Source organism: Peromyscus eremicus, chromosome 5 (assembly GCF_949786415.1).
Source record: "Peromyscus eremicus chromosome 5, PerEre_H2_v1, whole genome shotgun sequence".
Lineage (NCBI taxonomy): Eukaryota > Metazoa > Chordata > Mammalia > Rodentia > Cricetidae > Peromyscus > Peromyscus eremicus.
Window position 1 is genome coordinate 77388001 of NC_081420.1, and position 22815 is coordinate 77410815.

The following is a 22815-nucleotide window of genomic DNA, read 5'->3' on the forward strand; positions in this document are numbered from 1 at the left end:
GCAGGAAAACTATGAATCATCTTCTCTAGATACCTCCCATCTGGAGGAAGGAAAGTGATAAAATCACCAAGTAGTGAAAACAAGAGAACTGAGGTCTGGCCGCCCATGTTCCGCAATTATTCTATACTTGAAAACCACTCCACTCTGTAACACAGAATGGCATCGAGAAACAGGAAGAACAGGAAGTGGGAGATGCTAAGGAAGGAGGAACAGAAATGCTGAAATCCTCCTTGAAAACCACTCCGCTCTGTAACACAGAATGGCATCACGAAACAGGAGTTGGTAAGAACAGGAAGTGGGAGATGCTAAGGAAGGAGGAACAGAAATGCTGAAATCCTCCTTGAAAACCACTCCGCTCTGTAACACAGAATGGCATCACGAAACAGGAGTTGGTAAGAACAGGAAGTGGGAGATGCTAAGGAAGGAGGAACAGAAATGCTGAAATCCTCCTGTCGTGAAGCACCTACCATCAACTAGCCAAGAAGAATAAGCCAGCCTGAAATCACCACAGGGTCTCTCTTCTGTACCCACTACATCAATGGAAACCTGACTTTCAAAGCAAATCAAACTCGTTAACTCTGATTCTGGCTTGCAGTGACAGTCCTGCACAGCTTAAGCACTTCATCATACTCTTGAAGAAGCTCAGTTAGTTTTCCCGGATACGATTTGGGGTACACTGTTTGAATGAACAGTTACTTGAAGATGCAAACATGTGACGTGACTCGCCCGCAGCCCCGTAAGCAGCCCTGGAGAAGGCGTACATTCCAGGTGCAGCACGTTCTCACCTTCACGTTCGGTTTTGACAGCAGTTTCAGTAGCTCTCTGATCTCACTGTTTAGTGGCTTGTTCTGTAGCTCCTCCGCCAGCTGCAAGGGAGATTACAGCAACGTGAGCAACAGTTCGCAGAACACCATTAGGTTCGCCGTGTCACGACTCAATCTGGTTTGCTCAAAGCTATGCTTTCCAGGGCTACAGGGTAAGTCGGCATGAAATGAAGCAGACCATCAACCCAAGCTCTTCTTTCCAGGCCCACAGCAGACCAGATCCAAGCCTAGGATCTGAGCGCAACTGGAGCAATCCCATCAGCCAGTTCACCTCCTGATTTACTGCCAGGAGGGCAAATCCCAGCACTTCATCTGTGTGAATGGTCTTCTGCACACAGACAAAGGGCCATTTGTAAAAAGGACTGGATCGGCTTTGACAGTGTACAAAAAAGCAAAAAAAGACAGCTTCTGAATGAGGTGGTGAAATCCTCAGGACTTCCAGAAACCCACAGTAGTTGTGCTGTGCAGAGCTGGGATAAAAAGAACTCCAATGCTCCTAACAGAGTCAATGGTCTGCGGCTTTTACTGTGTTTCTGTACATGGTCTACAAAGTCTATTAAATATGAGCCAAGTTCATCATGAACCCATAACAGTTCGGCAACTACTCTGGTAACAACAATGGCAGCGCTACTTTATTGTAACCATCAAGAATGCCTACCTGCTGGTTCAGAAGAAAACCCTGGAATTTTGAACCTGCTCTCCACTAAGAGATGTGGAATGTTTTCACCATAAAGTAGTATGTTGAGGTAGCAAACAAGCTAACTTCCTTGAGCTGATCCTTATAAAATGCGTATGTGTGTGCAAGGGTATCAAAGCACATCCCATAAATACATACAATTATCATTTGCTGATTATAAACAAGGTAAAATGTAAAAAGAGAATTTCCCAGCATTTGCTAGTCAATTTTAGGCTATAAGAAATACACACACACACACACACACACACACACACACACACACACAGAGAGAGAGAGAGAGAGAGAGAGAGAGAGAGAGAGAGAGAGAGAGAGAGAGAGAGAGAGAAACAGAGAGAGAGTTAAAAACAAGATTCAAGATTCAAACAGTACAAAAAAGATTAGAATTATGAAATAGATGGTGTGTTATTAGAGTATATATTCAGTATCTCTTCTTAAAACATGACATGAAACTGCCATTTGCCCCACTGTCCCCACAATGCTGGCAGGACAAGGTGGTTTTTATCTATGGAAGAGGAGCTTTCTGAAGAGGTACAATATATAGAATATACAGAAGGCAAAAATCAGAGGAAATTGAAAGATTCATCAATTACACTACAAAATAGTTTTTATTTTTATTGATATATAGAATTTTTATATCTTTACTCGTTACACACATGTGTTTTAACATTTAGATCCACTACTCCACTGAATTAAACACTATGGTTTATCATAATTACATGGATTCTAAAGTGTGTTTATTTCTGGAAGTTCTGGAGCTCGAATCCGTGGCTTCTCACCTGCTTGTGACATGCTCTGATGCTGAGTGATATTCTCTGCCTTGGATTCTTTTTTATTTAACAAACAAAAGCAAAATTGGGGGCTGGAGAGAAGGTTCAGCAGTAAGAATGTCTGTTGGTCTTCCAGAAGACCTGAGTTTGGTTCCCAGCACCCACATCAGGCAGTTCACAACTGCTGTAACTCCAGTTCCAGGGGATTAGACACCCTCTTCTGGTCCCCACAGGTGCATGTGCGTGCACACACACGAATAAAAAAAAAGGTAAAAAAATAAATCTTTAAAAGAAGTTGTTATATTTTGCTTGGGAGGGGGTGTTAGTTTCCACATAGATATTTCCAAACCTCCCTACCCTCCGTGTTTTCATTCTGGTTTTTAAGGCTCCTTCAAGTTGCAACTGCAGCAACTTATACAACTATCTTTACACCTTTATTCACCTTTAAAAAGTCTGGGTTCTGTGCTGCACAAGTACACTTCTTTACGGGATATGTGTTAAAACATAGTCATGTCTGCAGAGAAAAACAAAAGGGACGTGCCTGGGATTAACCAGCCATCAACTCGAATGTTACAGGGCTTTATTTCACATATCAGGATATAAAATCAACTTTGGAAGACAGTTGATTTGTTGATTGTATTGGGGCCCTGACATTCTGCAACACCGAATTAGAGCTTGCTGTGTATGCCAAGGGCACAACTGAAGAGCAACACATAAGATAGAGCACTCAGTACCACACACCAGCACACGTTTGTCTAGCTCTGCACCCTTACAGTTTATCCAGGTGTGTTCTCAATTCATCCGAGGCTGAAAGCTAACAGTAGGAATCAGCAAGTGAGTTCTCCTTCCCCAGGCTTAAAATAAAATTATAGCGACAGGAAATTAACTACTCCATCAATGCCAAATGCTTCTAAAATTTATTTTTTGGTTATGAAGGTAATTTGGAATGGTCTAATATCCATAAATCATTACTATGCTCCATAATCCATTTTAAAAACAATCCTGCCTTTTATGGGTTTAATATGCCCAATTCCTATCCTAGTATCTGTCATTTTTGGTACTGTCAGCAATGTAACTATCTCATTTGTCTTTATTTCTCCAAAGCATTCCCCTTGTGTGACTTTCACAGAACACTGATGCCAGACAGTTTTTCTCTGTATAGAATTTGAAGCCTACAATTTCTATTACATAGTCACTCAGGCATAATACCAGGGTAGCTTTATGCACTATTTTAGAAAAAGAAAGTGGGTAGAAATCCACACAGCATCAGCACAAGCTTGGTGATGACAGGGATTTGGGAAACATTTGCAACTTCTTCTAGTTTTCACTCAAAGGATCACACACATCTGTCTGCAGTGGGGTGGGTCCCACTCGGGACAGGTCTGTGGCTGATCCATCCTACAAACCCAGAAAGGCACACTTACATCATCAGCCAAGGCTGCTGCACCATGGAGAATGGGCACAGGGCTCTGCTTCTCATAGTAGTGGAGTTTTTCATGAATCTGGAAGAAAATCAGAGCAGTATGAGTTCACCTGCTGGCAAAGCATCACAGACACTTCAGATACTTGCATTACTATGAACAGAATCAGGTCTCTCAACCATTTTAAAGTCATGTGTTCAAATCAACCCGAAGGACGGCAGAGATGCGTGTGCCATGCACCAATGACTGCCACGGGTCAAAGGGCAAGAGTACCCTCAAAGAGAGTAAAAGCAGTGAAACCCTAGTGTCTCCCCCCAAACAGAGTCCATGGTTTGTAAGCTACACTGCCTCAGGATTTCAAGTATCATCTGTAGCATACACTCCCACCAAACAACAACAAAAATCCATTCTGAACGAAGCAAAGCCATGAGGAGCGGTCCCCTTCTGCAGCTGGCCTGCAGGCGCTGCAAAGAGGGTAAGCAGGCTCTGGGGGCTGATGAAGCCAGGCACACATGCACCTGACTCAGCATGCTGTTCCCACAACTTGTCACCCCTCGCCATTGCGGTCACCTCCCAAATTCAAATCTCAGAGAAATTAAGGGATTTCTTTGGACCTCAGGCATCTTCACTATTTGGGTTAAACAACACCATGCCCCATACTGTCAAACAAGTAAATAATATTAAAAAGTAAAACCAACCCCTCTTCCGTGTCTCATCATCAGGACCCAAGAAACACATGCAAGGATGTATTTTAATGCACTATTAGGCAAACTGAGTTTCTTTAAAAAATATTTGGGCTGAGGAGACGGCTCAGCAGTTAAGAGTGCATAATGCTCTTTCAGTGGACTCAAGTTCAAATCCCAGCTTCCACATCAGGCATCTCACAATCACCTTTCACTCCAGCTCCACTGCCTCTGCCTCCACGGCCCTGACGCATACCCACATACCCACATATAGCCACACATACAGACATAAAATGATATAATAGATCTTTTAAAATGTGTTATGGTGTAGTAAGTGAAACCCTCTTTGACCAATGTGTGAACGAGCATCCTCATTTATGTTTTCTTCATAGCATTTAAAATACTCCAGCTCTACTTCAGCCTGTTCTTACTCACAGTCAAGAAAACTATCCTCTCCTGTGTTTGAAAAACAATGCCTCACCAGCTCCTGTTAATTATACTCAAAGCTAGCCAACCCCTTGTAAGAGTCTGCAGGAGAGATTTGATTTTGATTGGCTAGACGCTCCTGCTGAGAGCAGATCCTATTACTTTTGACAACTTGGTATAAAAGGTAGGACATCGGGGAAAGGTCTGTGATAGTTATGGCCTTACCAGAATGAGCAGAGTAAATTGTTTTTAATTTAATATCTTGGAGCCTTTAAGTTTAAATATTTATCACAAATTGTAAAGAATGTTAAGACATGAAATAATTTTTAGCAAAGCATGAAATAATGATTTGAAACAAAACTCAGGCATAGTGAAAGCTAAATGTATTGTATTTAAACAATTACCTAGCACTGGGCTGCTCTGTCATATCCAACCATCGGACACTACCTTAGACTATGATAAAACTCACCTAGCTTTACTACAGTCACTGTTTAGAATGCTTCCTGTTAGAGTAAACAGAGGCTCACACTTAGGAGTCACATTTTTAATGCCAGCACTTAGGATCAGAAGTTCAAGGTCATCTTCAGCTATACAGGGTATTTGAGGACACAACCATCTCAAACAAACAAACAAACAAACAAAAAACATGTTCATTTCTATATGCAACCAATTTTGAAAGAAAGCTATAGTCACCTTCAATTGGATACATTTTAAGAGTAAATGTTCAGTTTTAGTAAGGAAATCTGCTGTCAATATATGATGTTAATCACACATGTAACCTGAAGTGAAGCTTCAATCATCAAACTATACATGGAATTTAGTAAGTAGTTGCTATGTAGTCACTGAAACTAAACTCCTCCATGACTGTACAGGGCATTTAAACTGGGGGGGAGGGGCCACCACAGTCACCTGGATGTGATTAAGTAAGCCATCCCTGTGGTCCTTCACCTGGCTTCTAGGTATTGAAACACTGACTCTTGCTCAGGCCATGTCTAGGCAGCCACGTTGGTGAGACTTCTGGTTAGCTTCTGACAGTTCTGAATAAGGATGGCGCCAATAGACAGGCTAATGCTGACTGGAGTGGAGGCTCACAACATCACAATCCTATGCAAAGAACTACAGGCAAATAATAAATGCTGAGAGCAAGAGAAAGTCTTCCCCAGGGAAGAGCACACCAACTAGCTATCCAATACCAAACAGTCAGCCATGAAAACATATACTTAAAAGTAACATTAGCCGGGCGGTGGTGGCGCACGCCTTTAATCCCAGCACTTTGGAGGCAAAGCCAGGCGGATCTCTGTGAGTTCGAGGCCAGCCTGAGCTACCAAGTGAGTTCCAGGAAAGGCACAAAGCTACACAGAGAAACCCTGTCTCGAAAAACCAAAAAAAAAAAAAAAAAAAAAAAAAAAAAGTAACATTATACAGACTGAGCAGGTTATATTTATGAATTTAGGAATACACACACACACACACACACACACCACCAACAACAACAACAATTAAAGAAAAAGAGGCCTTGAATTTGAAAAAGAGCAAAGAAGAGGGTGCTTGGGAGGGTTTAGAGGGAGGGAAGGGGCCAATGTTATTATAATCTTCATTTTTTTAATTGTTAAAATAGCACTGATACTGCCTGCTTGATAATCTTTCTACAGCGCTCCTAGTGTCCTGCTGCTGGCTCACTCCTGCGCACACAGAAACCTCTCTGTGAACTTTCTCTACTTTCTTGTCCTTTGCACCATTTTGTTTTCAGAGATAAGGCCTCCCTGTAACCCCAGCTGGCCTCAAGCTTGCAGTCTCCTGTTCGAGTCTCCCAAGCACTGGAATTACAGGCGTGCACCACTGCCCTGGCTACTTTATTTACTTAAAATATAGATGTGGGAGGTAGGGTAATTCTGATTATTAAAAAGAACATTACAGTCAGGAAGAGCTAGAAATGATTAGGATTGGAGGTGCTTTATTTTTTTTTTCAAGCAATGATGGATCCTATTTTTTTTTTTAAGTAATGAAATGTCATGGGTCAGGGGGGAGGGGCAGAAGACGATTTTAAAAAAAAGGAGAAAGTTTAAGCCACCAAATACAATAAAAACCATTGTGCAAAAGCAACAGAGCCAACTGTATGTTCCTCTTTCAAATCTGATGCTACTAACAGTCTATGTTTAGGCCTAAAAATAAGACTGGTAAGAATCCACATTCTTATTTTAATGTGATACTTTATTGCTTCACCTAATAAGTACACACTATCATGTGAACTCAGCCCTATAAACTCATCAAGAATATGTAAAAGTATTCAATTTTACCCACTGTCTTTTGAACAAACACTACTATACTATACTTTTACTGTGCTGTGGGATTCCTCTGTTTCGTTTTCTCTTTAGAATTTCACCATTAATCTTCTTGAGGCCAACATTTGTTTTCTGGCACTGTCTCCATTGAGTCTAAGTGCCCAGTGTTATATTTATTAATGTGCTGATTTTATCCTCAACTTGACACACTGAAGAGTCACCTTAAAAGAGAAATCCTCAATTGAGGAACTGCTCAGATTAGACTGGCCTGTGGGCATGTCTGTGAGAGACTGTGTTGATTAAAGATTGAAGTAGGAGGGCCCAACCACTATACGTGGACCTGCTTTTAGGCAGGTGGGTCTGGGCTGTATTAAAAAAGCTAGCTGAGCACGAAGCAGAGAGCAAGCTAGTCAGCAGCATTCTCCACCATGAAGAAGTTCAGTTCTTGCTTGAGTTCCTGTGGTGGTGACTTCTTCTAGTGATGATCTGTGACCTGGACAGATGTGTTGAAATAAAGCCTTTCCTCCCTAAGTTGCTGCTGGTCGTGGTGTTTATCACAGCAATAGAAATGTAACTAGAACAACTGTTTTTTAAAATGTGAAAGCATCCCATCTTTTGATGTGTTTTGAAAATGCCTCCTGTGTTACATTCTCCTGTTTCAACACCCAAATGCTGGGCTCCGAATCGAAGGGTCTGTTGTATTTTGGAGAGGCACTTTCCTGCCCAACTTGATTTCTTCCCATTTGGTTTGAGTAATTCCTCCCTTTAAGGCTCCTCTCTCTTCTATGAGTTGTAGAAAATGGAATAACTTATTTCTCATCTGGCCTTTTAAAACTTTACCTGGTCTATTTTAAGGAAAAGACACTCTTAAAACTTACTGACTTTTCTTTTACCCTTTTCTACATTCCAGCTTCTCTTGGTGTTCTCCTTTTGCCTTTCATCCCCTCACACAACTAACATGGAGTTTATATATTGTTAGGGAAGCACCTTTTAAATTATTCTGCCATTTCTATTTTCTATTGTTTTTATTTTTCCATCTTTATCTCAAATCTTTCTTTCTCTCAACCTTAAAGTTAAATCATGTGCATCATAAAAATTATTGGCAAACAAAAGATAAACCATACTACTCTGTTTGAATTCTGCTTGTTTATAAAGACATTGACTGAAACATCTATTCCATGAGGATTCCGAGCCAATCTAAAAATAACACGTATCAAGAGTGGAGGCACCTTTAACCTTTGTCCGAGAAGACAAGATGTGGGAGTGCACACACCCTCTCCAGACTCCATGCAGTCTGCTGAGCACTGCACATGTGCAACATGCTGCAGACAAATGTATTTCTTACACATGGAAGTAAGTGACAGTCAGTGTAGGTTTTTGTCAGTTTAATTTCTATCATCGTTTTAGAACTACTTAAGCACACTATCTGTACAGCACATGATCAGTTGCGCTACTGGTAGTGTGACAAAGACGTGGAGTAGATGGTACATGAAATAACATGCTTTCTCCTCCAAGTCTCACCTCTGCTTTCCATTCACAAGACATGTACAATGACGAGGAATATGTGAAGACTCCGCAGGGATTTTGCTTGTATTCATTTTAGTCATGATATGGAGCATACAACGCTTATGCTTTAAAACATGGGAGGGGCTGAGAATAGAATCAAAGCCTGTGCATGTCAGGCAAGTGTACCACTGAGCCACGCCTTTAGAAGTCTCTCAAACATGTAGAGTTGGGAATGTAGTGTAGTGGAAGATACTTGCCTATCATATTCAGAGCCCTGGGTTCCATGCCCAGAAAGAAACAAAAACCTAAAAAGCCTCACACACAAAACTCAAGTTTGTGTAATGGTTGATACTGTCAACTTGACGGGACCTGGAATCACCTAGGACACAAAGCTTGGGTCATGTCTATGAGGGAGTTTCTAGATTAGATTAATTAAGGTGGGGGAAAACCCACACTAAATACAGCATCCCATGGACTTGTGTCCCAAACCTAAAGGAAAAGGGATAAAGATGAGCACCAGTGTTCACCACTCTCTACTTCCTTATTGTGGGTACAATGAGACCCGCTGCTTCATGTGCCCACCATAAACTCCCTACATGATGGGCTGTACCCTCCAGCTGTGAGCTAAAATAAACCCTTCCTTTCTTAAATTGCTTTTTGTCGGTGTTTCATGACAGGGATGAGAAGAGTAACTAATATAATGTTTCCTTTCTGAAATGAGTTTAACCTTAAAGAAAAGAAGCTAGCCAAGCATGGTAGCACATACCTATAATTTCCACATTCCAGAGACCAAGACAAAAGGATCCCATGTTTAGGGTCAGCTTGATCTACATAGTATAATCCCATCTCAAAAAAAAAAAAGTTAGTTAAAAAGAAAAATAAAGAAAAGGGAACACCTGTATTGAGTATCAAGACCAAACAGCCGTTTAGTATACATACTTTAGACAGCTTATAAAATAAACCATGAGAGAGATGGCTACAAACTCCACCTTCCTTCTCTTTCTTCATGTCCTCCAAGAGGAAAAATAATGCTGAAAGTGCTGTATCCTTCCTTATACACTTACAAGCATGTACCCACAAACACTATCCGCTATTACCTCTGTCTCCAATGGAGACGGTGCTATAACACATGAACGTATACAGTTAAAAATGAAAATTTAAAAAATTCCGTTTTTGTCCTATTTGTCAATTGTCTTAAACAATACAGTGGCCCTAGACAAGCAGGCACTGTTTGAATAGCTAAATACCTTGAGCTTTTTCTTTCTGGGCTGTGCACTGTGCTTTTCTACCCTAAGACCAGAGAGATTCCTGAGGCTTCTTGACAGTATTCCAGGGTCACTGTGTACAAGGAGACCTGCCTACACATGACTGTGGGAAGGGAGGTTATCTTGATTAGGCTTACTGAAGTGGGAAGACACATCCCTTCTGGGTTCCATGGATCCTGAACTGCATAAAAGGGAGAAGTGAGCCACACACAAGCATCCATGGCTCTCCGCTTCTTGACTGTAGATGCAGTGTGACCAGCTGCCTCAGGCTCCAGCTGCTGTGACTCTCCTGCTACGAGGGACCACAGCCTTGAATGTGAGCCAAAATACTGCCCCCCTTAAGTTGGTTTTGTCAGATATTTAATAACAGCAAAAGGAGAAGTCACCAAGACACCCACTTAATCTCTTCCCACTGATTTTAACGTTATTTGAAACTCACATACCAGGGCTCAAGGGACTGCCCAGTGGTTAGAGCAGCTATTGCTCTTGCAGAGTACTCAAGTTTGGTTCACAGCTGCTGTGGGATAGCTTTCTGTATGCTTTGAGTATGTGTTGTAATGATCATTTAATAAAGAAGCTGCTCTGGCCTATGGCGAGTCAGATCATAGCCAGACAGGAAATCCAAGAGAGATAGAGGAAGAAGAAAGGCAGAGGCAGAGGAGACGCCAACCACCACCAAAGGAGAAGCAAGATGCCAGCAGACCGGGAACACCATGGCCATGTGGCAAAACACAGATTAATAGAAATCGGTTAATTAAAGATGAAAGAGCTAGCTAGCAAGAAGCCTGCCATAGGCCATACAGTTTGTAAATAATATTAAGCCTCTGGGTGATTAATTTATAAGCGGCTGCAGGACCGTGGGGCTGGGCAGGACTGTAGGGCTGGGCAGGATTGGAGAAACCTTCCCAGCTACACCCAGCACCCACACTGATCACCTTACTTCCTGTAGTCACTCTAACTCTAGGGAATTCTGACCCTGCCGGCCTCCACAGTCACCTACATTGACATGCACATACACACATACACATAGTTTAAAAATAAGTATTTTTTAAAATGAAATACATCTGGGCACAGTAGAACCTGCCTGCACTCCAGCTATGGTACTTACTCAGGAGGTTTGCCAAAGCCCAGAAATACAAAAGACCACCCTGGGCATCAAAGGGAAATGCTATCTAAAATATAAGTGTAACTCACAATAAATTTTAAAACACATAAAATTTGTAGCTAGACTCTACACTGCTTGGTTAAAACAATAATTATTCCATTTTTGTGATAACTATCTACCAACATGGCTTTCATAATCAGCCTAGATACTTGGATTCCATGGAAAACCAACTTCATTTTCTCTCAACATTCTGTTAACTCTCTATCAGTTCATTATTTAAGCTGAGTCTTTTATGGGGTTTCCTACAAAGGCCTCTAAGGTTGGTAGTAGACCCTTTTGGAAATTAACTTTTAATTAGAAGGTTGTTTTGTTTTGTTTTGTTGGGTTTTTTTTGTTTGTTTGTCTGTTTTTGTTTTTTGAGACAGTGTTTCTCTGTGAAGTTTTGGTGCCTGTCCTGGATCTCGCTCTGTAGACCAGGTTGGCCTTGAACTCACAGAGATCCACCTGGCTCTGCCTCCCGAGTGCTGGGATTAAAGGCGTGCACCACCATTGCCCGGCTTAATTAGAAGATTTATTTAGCTTCTGATCACTGACCCTTGTAGTCTCAACAACCGACTGCTGCTTTCCCATGTAAAATTGCCAGACTTGGTGAATAACAATCATCAAATCTCAAGCAAGCCATGGACCAAATGGTCTGTGGTTACAAATTCTTAAAGCAGAATCTTTCCTTCCTACCACACCACAGAAGAGGTAGGCCTCTTCTCTGCCATCTCCTTAAGGGGAAAAATTTCCTTATCATCCCACTTATTAATAGAGTAACCATAGAAAATGAGCAATTTCTATGTGTGCCACAAAAACAATTCTCCATTCATGCCTGGCCTAAATTTCAGGAGAGTAACACCCACACCCACCCCTGACCAGGTCCCTTCGCAGCTCAACACAAGCTGAAGCAGCTAACAGCATGCAGTTTGCCCTTCAGTTCTGAAACAGGAATTTTTACTGTACTTCCCTTTAAACTTATCAGTGCATTAAAAATAATACTTGCCAATACTAAGAAACTATGGGTGCAAATATTGTTGTTTTTATAACAGCTATGGGGAAGCCATTAACAATAAATCCATTTACTGTCAAAAACAAAGACACAGGGGAAAAAATGTACTTCTCTTAATACTGCTAGCCACACAGCAGTATAATTTACATTGCTAGTAATATTTATTAATAAAAATAATAAACCATACGATTTAAAAAGCTTGCAATTACCCATAATTTCTAATTACTGTAGAAATTAAAAGGCTAAGTTTGCAACTTAATGCAAATTAACTCTGGCTTCCAAAAGAACAGCAGTTAATTTACTTATGACAGTGTTATTACGAAAGCGACAACCACTACTCATGTTCAGGAAGACCACTCAGGCAAATGTACATCAGAGTCTGCAAGAGTTGTTGCATCCATTCAGCTCATGTGGTTCATTCTGCTGGGCACCTGTGCCTGTGCCTGATGCCTTTTCTTTTCTTTTAATGTGTTAAGGACTGCACCCAGGGCTGCAAACATGCTCAGTAAGCATGCTTCCTTTGAGGTACACCTTAGTCATTGCATTTCTTTCTTTCTTTTTTTTTTTTTTTCAAGACAGGATTTCTTTGTGTAGCTTTGTGCCTTTCCTGGATCTCGCTCTGTAGACCAGGTTGGCCTCAAACTCACAAAGATCTGCCTGCCTCTGCCTTCTGAGTGCTGGGATTAAAGGCATGCGCCAACACACTGAAAAGAACAGTTCATCTCATTTAGAATTATTTTTCAAGTTACAGCAGAGATCCTTCTCATGCTTTTGTCCGTAGATTTCTGAATCACAGAGAGTTTGTGGGTACGGTCGTGTTCATAAGCACAGCTGAGACACAAAGCTTTGAGTCCATTCTTTTCCAAATACATATGCAAAACATGGTGACGATGAGGATACCAACAATGAAAAGCCTTCTACAGGAAAGTGCTGGAAGCAATGAGTACCATACCTTCATGCAAGTGTCTGCAATATCTCTATGCAAATGAATGATTCCTGGAAGGAATATGGTTACAAAACCCTAAAAAAGGGAAGTACACCTTCAGGCAAGGTGTCTGCGATATCTCTATGTAAATGAATAATCCCTGTAAGGAACACAATTACAAAACCCTAAAAAAATTAAAGTACTACAGCAGCTTTTAGGCTGGAGTTAAATTATTAAAATGCATCAAATCATTAACTTTATTGTGCTGGATGAAAATGTGGTGGTTCCATTTGAAATTACTCCTTAGAACATTCTATACAGCCAAATTCCCTCAGTTCCCAGAACAATACTCTAGAGAGAGTAGCCAAGGAATATTTGGGAACCTTTCAGTGAGTCAACAACAAAAAAATCAATTTGAATTATACAACCCAGAAGTAGGTAATCTGCTTTGTTCTGAAGCAGCCCAATATTTTACATACATCTTTCAGTCTACAATGATCAGATTCCCAAAACATATTTTCATTTATTCTCTATTAAACAGACTTAAAAGAAAAAGCAAACAAGGACTCAACAGCTAAGATGAAATGTAGCTGGTAATTTCTCCAGCTTCCTCAACACATACTGAAATATGTTCTTGTTTTTTACGTGAGTGCTTGGTGTGGTGATGGCCAACACTGCTCAGTGTCCCCGCTTTGATCTGGGGGCTATCTCAGCACTTTTAACCACGAATGCAACAGTCCACACAGTGGAAGCAGCAAACCCCATCAGGATATTCTCAGGAAAACAGCTTTGACCTTTTAGTTCCATGAAACAGTCTTGGGGAGTCTGTGGTTCCCCAAACCATACTGCAAGAAAGAACTAGGACTGCCCCATACTGTAAGAACCTCTGAACACATGAACATGTCACATCGAAAGAAACCCAGCACAGCTCCCGTGGCAGTGCAGCTCAGAGCCAACTCCCTGACCCTGGTACAGGAGCAAGTGCTTTTTACCTGGTGTGAGCATTCTTGAGAATGTCACATTCTACCTGAAACCACAGGTCGAGGTGAGGTGCGCTCCTCTCACCATCGGGGGCTACCTTTCTGTAACACCATGATCCTGGCATCTGAGAAGAGGTGACAAGAAACTTTCAAAACAACAAGGTTACTCACACAGATTTACAGAACAGGCTTGAGGATCTCATGAAACTCATTTCTTTATCTACTTCTGTCTGGTGTCACCTGCAGGCCTGTAACCAGAAGCTCCTCTGTTCCTTTGTCCCCCATTTCCTCCTGTGCTAACAGCATACTGTCATCATTATTTCAACTTTATGATAATCTAGAACAGAGGTTCTCAATCTTCCTAATGCTGAGGCCCTTTAAATACAGTTCCTCATGTTGTGGTGACCCCCAACCATAAAAGTCATTTTTTATGCTTAAAAATACAAAAGGAAGGAGAAGTGACTTTTTTTTTGTATTTTTAAGCATAAGGTTCTCTGCTGTGGGAAAAGCCCATTTTCCTTAGGGTTTTACATTTTAATAGCTGGAAAAAAATTGCTGGTTAGACCTCATGGCAACACAGAAAGTAGGCCAAACCATAGAACTGAGGACATTTCAAGCGGACCCATAGATGTTCAAAAGCAAAAACATGTTATCTCACTGGAAAGAGAAGCTATAATTTAATCTTCTCTGCAAATACATGGAATCATTTTCTTTCTTTGCTGTGTATGTGTGTGTGCCTGAGTGTAGGTCTTGTGAACCACATGCCTTATGAGCCTTGAGAGGTCAGAAGGGACGTCAGACCCTCTGGACCAAATAGTTACAGATGATTGTGAGCCACCCAGTGGGTGCTGTGAACCAAACTCAGGCCCTTTACTGAAACTGCAAGTGTTCTTAACTGCTGAGCCGTCTTATTGGAAGTCTACATTTGAAACCAGACATCTCAACTACACCATAGTCTAACCCTGGCAGGTAAAGTACTCTGTAGAATCCCCAGTTAAGTCATCTGTAACTCAGCCACATCTCCTGCACTAATCTAACTGTGGTGGGATATGCTTGCATGGCGCTTCTACCGTTTTATTCATTCTTTGCACAGTCTCTTTCTAAACAGCAGACTACCTACAGTTTAGATATAGCTTCCCTTTTTGCCATGTCTTTCTTTGGGGAGCAAACAGTGAGAGTACCTGGTCTCTCAGTATCATGCAATTACTCAAAACCCAAGCACCTTTCTATCTGAGTGGCTGAGCCACATCCTAGAACACGAAGTACTCCTGTATGTGCACTGAACAGCTTTGCCAAAGGAGCAGCCATAGCTATCTCACGAGAAGACCCTAAGCTAAGGTCTTTGCAAGCTCCCAAAGCTGCCAGATCTCAAACGATGCAATGTACTTTCATTGGCCCACAGAGAGGATGATGTCACAGACTCTGGCAACCCACTTTCATGAAGTTGTAAGATGCCAAATCAAGCGGCCCCGTGAATTCTAAAGTATCACTTCATCCAAATGTACATTAGGACTGTGCCCTGCTGTGGATTTTAAAATTTGACAGAAATAAACATGATAGGAAGTAAAATTTGTGATTTAGAAATGGGTACTGTTGGAATTTTATACAACAATTTCCAAAACATGTTGATCCCATTCAACCCTTAGCCACTCTATTACATGGGAAAGCTAAGCAACTCCACATAGCACATGCTGAGACTGTTCTCCCCAGACACTTGCCCTGTCCCAGACACATATATATTAAATTTCTGCCTCTGCCAAAGCCGCTACTGTGGAAGTATCCAGATTTTCCTCCACAGGCTCAGATTGCAAGTATACCATGCATTTGGAATGAGTGGTAGCAGAAAGTGGACTGTGGAGCTAAAATGAATAATAATACTTTTCATCAACCTCCAAAGAATCAAAATAAAGCTAATATCATTAAGGAACTCAATATTAAAAACACTTTGGGTTATAAAAATTATGCCAGCTATACTACTGATTGCTCCTCGTATATCTGTTTATGTGACTGCCAAAATATGAGTCAGGCTCACAATAAATTAATTTTATTTTTATATTTTCTTTTAATCACTGCCAACTTTAATATTTTATTCAAATAGGTGTTTATTCTGTTGAATGAATGACTATGGTACCTTCCAATGACTACTAATAATTCTAATGCCAACGCATACTGAGTGCTACTGTATCCAGACTTGGTACACTTCATGTGATTGACCTCTTTGAACTTCACAGACATCCTCTGAAAACCATGATTCCACACAATACCGTCTACATATTATAGCTTTGGGGGACAGCATGAAGTGCCGGGGCTGCCTATGAGAATAGAAACTGAAGCACAATTCAAACCAAATATTCTGTCACCGAGCAGTGCCATTTCCAAGTGTATTCTCATAAGAACATACTATGTACACAGGCAGTTGAAAGAAACCCGTTCCCCAAGTCTACACACAAAGGCATGTGGAATAACATTATCACCGCCCATACAGCATGTAGAGCAGAGCTAAGGATCAATTCTGTTTTTAGAAAATTGATCCTCAACACAGCATGTGGAGCAGAGCTAAGGATCTAAGTACTTGCCCAGCATGTCCAAGGTCTTAGGCTCAACCCTGGGCACAAGAGTGAGTGAATGAATGATCGAAGTCAAAATGTTTAACAGTTGAACAAACCATGCTATGTTTAAGCATAATCCAAGAAAACTAAGATACTGCAAGGATGCATTTAAGAAACTGTCCACACAGCTTCAAGTTAGACTAGAGATTTACCCTCAGAAAGTAGGAAATGAGGCAGTAACTGTGGTGGGCAAGACAGAGTGTTTTGGAGTTTGATAGAATTTAAAAACAAAAGAAAAAAATGAGAATATAATCACAGGTGATGAACAGGATAAACAACATCTGAGGAAATTAGCACAGAACAGTCTTTGAAGACTTGGTATGAAGGAAAATACCTCATACGCACTAATACAAAACATTCTAAAGGGTAGTTATCCTGGCCTCAGACTCAGACATGAGCACTTTGTACTGGAAACCAAAAAAGCAAATGTAATCAGGATAGCAAAAAAGAAATTACAAACTTGAGGTTTAGTTTTAGACAAACAGATCCTTAACTACTAATGTAAGGCCAAGAAAGGAAGGGAAGGAGGGAAGGAGGGAGAGAAGGAGGGAGGAAGGGAGGGAGGAAGGAAGAGCAGAAAAAAAGGTAAGAACTCGGGAAAAACTGATTCTATAAGCCCTTTCCAGGCCAACTCTACCACAGTACAGCCTTCCAGAGCAAAAGCTGCTGGGCTGGTGGTTAGTCACTGTGGACCTGGCAGTCCCAGCTGAACACAACAATCCAGGATGAGAGAGAGAATGTGTGAAAAATGATGACTTCACTGATTACCTTGCTGGTATTTACTAGAAGTCTTAAAATGTTCCTCATGAGAAGGTGTTCAAAGCTGGGGAAATGAATGTCTAGGTCACTGTTAGGAACCAATAGGCAATACAAGAAAAAGCCTCAGTTCTAGCACTTCACCTTGAAGTACACAGGGTGGGGGATGGGTGGAACTATCCTCAGCCACTCTGTCCAGCAAGAAAGCAAAGCCTAGTGGAGTGGTGTCAAGAACACTGGCTCCAGGCAGAGGGGCTCCCACTGACCAAGGATGGAATACCCTGAGTGTCAGAAAGAGCAACAATGGTTGGGACAGGCACTGCGCTGAGCCATGGAATCATCCTTCAGTCATGATGATGCTGCATGATGAACTGACAAGGGTGCTTCAAGGAGACAACTGAGAAACAAGAAAGTTAGGAAAGACTGAAATACCTGTTATCCCTACATGAACTATACCTGAAAATAACCTAAGTGCTAATCAAACAGGAAAAAAAAATCTGTCCAACTAGGAGAAGACTGTTAAATAAATCATGATGTATACAGCTGGAGATGGGGAAAATGTCACTAAAAACTATAGTAACAAAGCTGAGTAGTAGGCAACAGAGTCAAGTCTCTACACAGTACTAAAATACTTCCTTTTGTATTTTATTTCTTTATATGTAGTGGAGGTGGGGCACACATGCCCATGTGTCTGCAAGTATGCATATGTGGAGACCAGGGAGTGAGGTCAGGAGTCTTCTCTCACTCTCCACACTCTGGTTTTGGGGACAGGGTCTCTCACTGAACCCAGAACTCACTAACTGGCTACACTAGCTGCTCTGGAGGTCCTGGGATCCTCCTGCCTCTGCATCCCAGTACTGGGCTTACACATACTTAGCACCACACTTGACTTTTTATGAGGGTATTGGGCAACCTTAGGTCCTCATGCTCGTATAGCAAGCAGTTTACCCACCGAGTCATCTCCCTAGGCCCATACTAAAATAATGGAAATAGGGTAGTCAGAAGACAAGAGCATTCAACAAGCTCTTTTTAGAAAAAGAAAATCACTGAGTAAAAACTAGAACCAACTGGGAGACTAGAAAAGAATCATTCAGCCTAGATAGCTCTGATCAATGCTCAGACATGCTGGCATTGGAGAAAGGGAGAGTAGAATGGACTGGGGAGAGTAGCATGGACTAGGGAGAGTAGCACGGACTGGGGAGAGTAGTATGGACTGGGAGAGTAGCATGGACTAGGGAGAGAAGCTTGAACTGGGGAGAGTAGCATGGACTAGGAGAGTAGCACAGACTGGGGAGAGTAGCAACGACTGGGGAGAATAGCATGGACTGGAAGAGTAGCATGGACTGGGGAGAGTAGCATGGACTGGGGAGAGAAGCACGGACTGGGGAGAGTAGCACCTACTGGGGAGAACAGCATGGACTGGAAGAGTAGCATGGACTGGGGAGAGTAGCATATACTGAGGAGAGTAGCATGGACTGGGAGAGTAGCATAGAGTGAGAGAGTAGCATGGACTGGGGAGAGTAGCATGGACTGGGGAGAGAAGCATGGACTTGGAGAGTAGCATGGACTGGGGAGAGAAGCATGGACTGGAGAGTAGCATGGACTGGGAGAGTAGCATGGACTGGGAGAGTAGCATGGACTGGGAGAATAGCATGGACTGAGAGAGTAGCATGGACTGGGGAGAGAAGCATGGACTGGGAGAGTAGCATGCATGGACTGGGGAGAGTAGCATGGACTGGGGAGAGAAGCATGGACTGGGAGCGTACCATGGGCTGGGAGAGTACTGTGGACTAGGGAGAGTAGCATGGACTAGGGAGAGAAGCATGAACTGGGGAGAGTAGCATGGACTGGGAGAGTAGCATGGACTGGGGAGAGAAGCATGGACTAGGAGAGTAGCATGGACTGGGAGAGTAGCATGGACTGGGGAAAGAAGCATGGACTGGGAGAGTAGCACGGACTGGGGAGAGAAGCATGGACTGGGAGAGTAGCATGCATGGGCTGGGAGAGCAGCATGGACTGGGAAGAGTAGCAATGGACTGGGAGAGTAGCATGGACTGGGGAGAGTAGCATGGACTGGGGAGAGAAGCATGGACTGGGAGCATACCATGGGCTGGGAGAGTACTGTGGACTAGGGAGAGAAGCATGAACTGGGGAGAGTAGCATGGACTGGGGAAAGAAGCATGGACTAGGAGAGTAGCATGGACTGGGGGAGTAGCATGGGCTGGGAGAGTAGCATGAGCTGGGAGAGCAGCATGGACTAGGAGAATAGCACAGACTGGGGAGAATAGCATGGACTGGAAGAGTAGCATGGACTGGGGAGAATAGCATGGACTGGGAGAGTAGCATGGACTAGGAGAGTAGCACAGACTGGGCAGAGTAGCACCAACTGGGGAGAACAGCATGGACTGGAAGAGTAGCATGGACTGGGGAGAGTAGCATGGACTGGGGAAAGTAGCATGAACTGGGGAGAGTAGCATGGACTGGGAGAGTAGCATGGACTGGGAGAGTAGCATGAACTGGGAGAGTAGCATGGACTGGGGAGAGAAGCATGGACTGGGGAGAGAAGCATGGACTGGGAGAGTGGCATGGACTGAGAGAGTAGCATGGACTGGGAGAGTAGCATGGACTAGAGAGAGTAGCATGGACTAAGGAGAAAAGCATGAACTGGGGAGAGAAGCATGGACTGGGAGAGTGGCATGGACTGAGAGAGTAGCATGGACTGGGGAGAGTAGCATGGACTGGGGAGAGAAGCATGGACTTGGAGAGTAGCATGGACTGGGGAGAGAAGCATGGACTGGAGAGTAGCATGGACTGAGAGAGTAGCATGGACTGGGAGAGTAGCATGGACTAGAGAGAGTAGCATGGACTAAGGAGAAAAGCATGAACTGGGGAGAGTAGCATGAACTGGGAGAGTAGCATGGACTGGGAGAGTAGCATGGACTGGGGGGAGTAACATGCACCGAAGTTCTTACCCATCAACCCTAAGCCCAGGCTGCAGGTGCTAGGCTTCCTTAGATCAAAAACCTGAAGAGCCATGAAGCTGAAAAGTGTGTAATTTCTAGGATGATGACCTCTCCTATCACATACCAAGAGCACAATAGGCTTCCCTTCCTATACCTTAAAGCTGGGCTTCCCATACAGGGCAAGTACATCTGGGCTGCATTCTTCTGTGTTGGAGGAGGCTGTTTCATGCATCTGGAGCATGGTTAGCAGCATCCCTGGGGCCTCTACTCTGACCTGGCAGATAGAGCTTCCATTCAGCTAACTATTCAGTATGGTCGAGGATGGAACAGAGTGAACCTCAGTAGATACCTAAGGCAAGCCTCCAAGAGAAACACCAAATGGATGGACAGACTGAAAAGGGAAAAGTCCCAGAGTCAAGAAGGGTAGAATACAACATGGAATAATTATAAAATAAAACCAAGTTCTTTTCTTTCGTTTTTTTGAGACAGGGGCCTCATGTAGCCCAGGGTGACCTTGAACTTCTGATCTTCGTGCCTCCACCTTCTGAGTGTTGGAATTATCAACACACCGGGTTTATGCAGTACTGGGGACTGAAGCATGGCAGGGAAGCACTCTACCCAAGAAGCTGCCTCTCCAGTCTGCGAATAACACAATGTTTAAAGAACAGAGCTTGGGTCAGATAAACTAGGTTCAAAATCAGCCCCATCCCTTAACTGGCTGTATAACTAGTCAACACAGTGTCTTCATAAGGACCAGTGTGTATGTCTTAGGGTTGCTGGAAGACTGAATGAGGAACTTTGAGCTTTCAACAGCACAAAGAACGTGATAACCAATGAGTAAGTGAGCTGTTTGGGGATCAATTATTTTCAAAAAGATTCTATATTACATGGAATAAGATTAGAAGTTCTTTAAAAAAAAAAAAAAAGAGGCAGGGTTACCAGATAGCCCTCAGTAATTACTGCAATTAAAATTTTTAACTGCAATTTAAAAAAAATTCAATAGAAAGATAAAACACTGAGAAATTTTTCAGAAAGCAAAAGCTGAAGAACAACTCAGACATTAATTCCAGAAGACAATGTCTACCTAAAAGAACTTCCAGAAGAATGAGAGGAAAATACCCTGAGAGAAACTACCAACGAAATAAGAACTGGCCATAACTAGTGAATCTACCTATTCCAGAGATTGGGGTACAGATGAAGAACCCTGAACCCCACACTATGAAACGTCTCCTCCAGCTCACTCTTACCTCCCGTTCATCCCCTTCACCTGATTCCAGGTTTTTGAAGACAGGGTCTCCCTGTGTAGCTCAGGCTGTTCTAAAACTTGCTGTGTGGTCCACAGTGGCCTGAAGCTCATAGTCCTCGAACCTTAGACTCTCAGGGGCTGAAAGGTACCTGCTGTGCCCAGCTTTACCTGGTAATTCTTAACCAAACCCGTCATCTCTCAATTGGCTCAATGGTCAATTACTCAACCGAAAACTGAGCAAACACTCTTTCTCCACACATTACATAGTTTAAGTAGCAAATTTCATTTATTAGTAGTAGTATCTACTTATTGACATGACTGAGCTGGATTCCCAGAATCATGACAAAAGACCACCAAGCCCATTTCTACCACTGTATCGTCATCATCGCCTAACACACTATACATTTAAATACGCTTTACATGAAAGAGCCAAATAATAAAATCAGATTCTCTGGAAATGTAATACATTATCAATCATAAATACTTCTACCACAAAGCTCCACAGCTCTTTACATGACGTAAGAAAATTTCACACTTTTTTTCCTACTGCTTTGGCCTGAATTTGCTTCTTTTAGTTTTAACCCATCAATGACAAATGGTCAAGGTCCTTGAGCAAGGGGTCAAATTTCCTAAAGGAATGGTGCCATCTAGTGGGCATCTGAAGATTAAGACAGTCTGAGATTCACTCCCTATTAACTTTTTTTTTTTTTTTTTTTTTTTGGTTTTTCAAGACAGGGTTTCTCTGTGTAGTTTTGGTGCCTGTCCTGGACCTGGATCTCACTCTGTAGACCAGGCTGGCCTTGAACTCACAGAGATCGGCCTGGCTCTGCCTCCTAAGTGCTGGGATTAAAGGCGTGCACCACCACTACCACCACCACCACCACCACCACCACCACCACCGCCGCCGCCGCCTGGCCTCTATGAACTCTTAAAAGGCACAGGGCAGTGACCAAGCCAGGGTCTACTTGAATTAAAAGACTAAGATGCACATCTCTTTTGTCAAGTAACAGAAATAAAATTTTTATCATCTGTATCACTTAAAACTGTTTAAACAATGGCTATCAAGAGACAATGCATTTTTAAGTCGCTGGTTAACCTCATTTAGTTTTGAACTGAAACAGAAACGTAAGTAATGAGGGAAAAGCAGAGATGATGCACTTCCCAGGCACAAAGGAGAATGGGAGCACAGGGCCACTGGTCTTTCTGTTAGAAGGGCATCTGTGTGTCTTTGATATTCAAAGTCCTTGCTTGCTCTTTGCAAGCAAAACCTGTCTGATACTTAATTACCAAACAAGGGGAGGTGAGAAGA

The 22815-nt window shown here is 42.5% G+C and overlaps 1 protein-coding gene across 1 annotated transcript in view; it reads right to left on the reverse strand.

The window, feature by feature from the left end:
• Positions 1-22815, reverse strand: part of Mpp7 (MAGUK p55 scaffold protein 7) — a 145438-nt gene that overhangs the window by 76576 nt on the left and 46047 nt on the right. The window contains exons 3-4 of the mRNA XM_059263755.1: positions 3713-3790; positions 786-866 (exon numbers count right to left, since the gene is read on the reverse strand). Coding sequence (XP_059119738.1) covers positions 786-866; positions 3713-3790 — 159 coding nt within the window. The remainder of the gene's footprint in view (positions 1-785; positions 867-3712; positions 3791-22815) is intronic.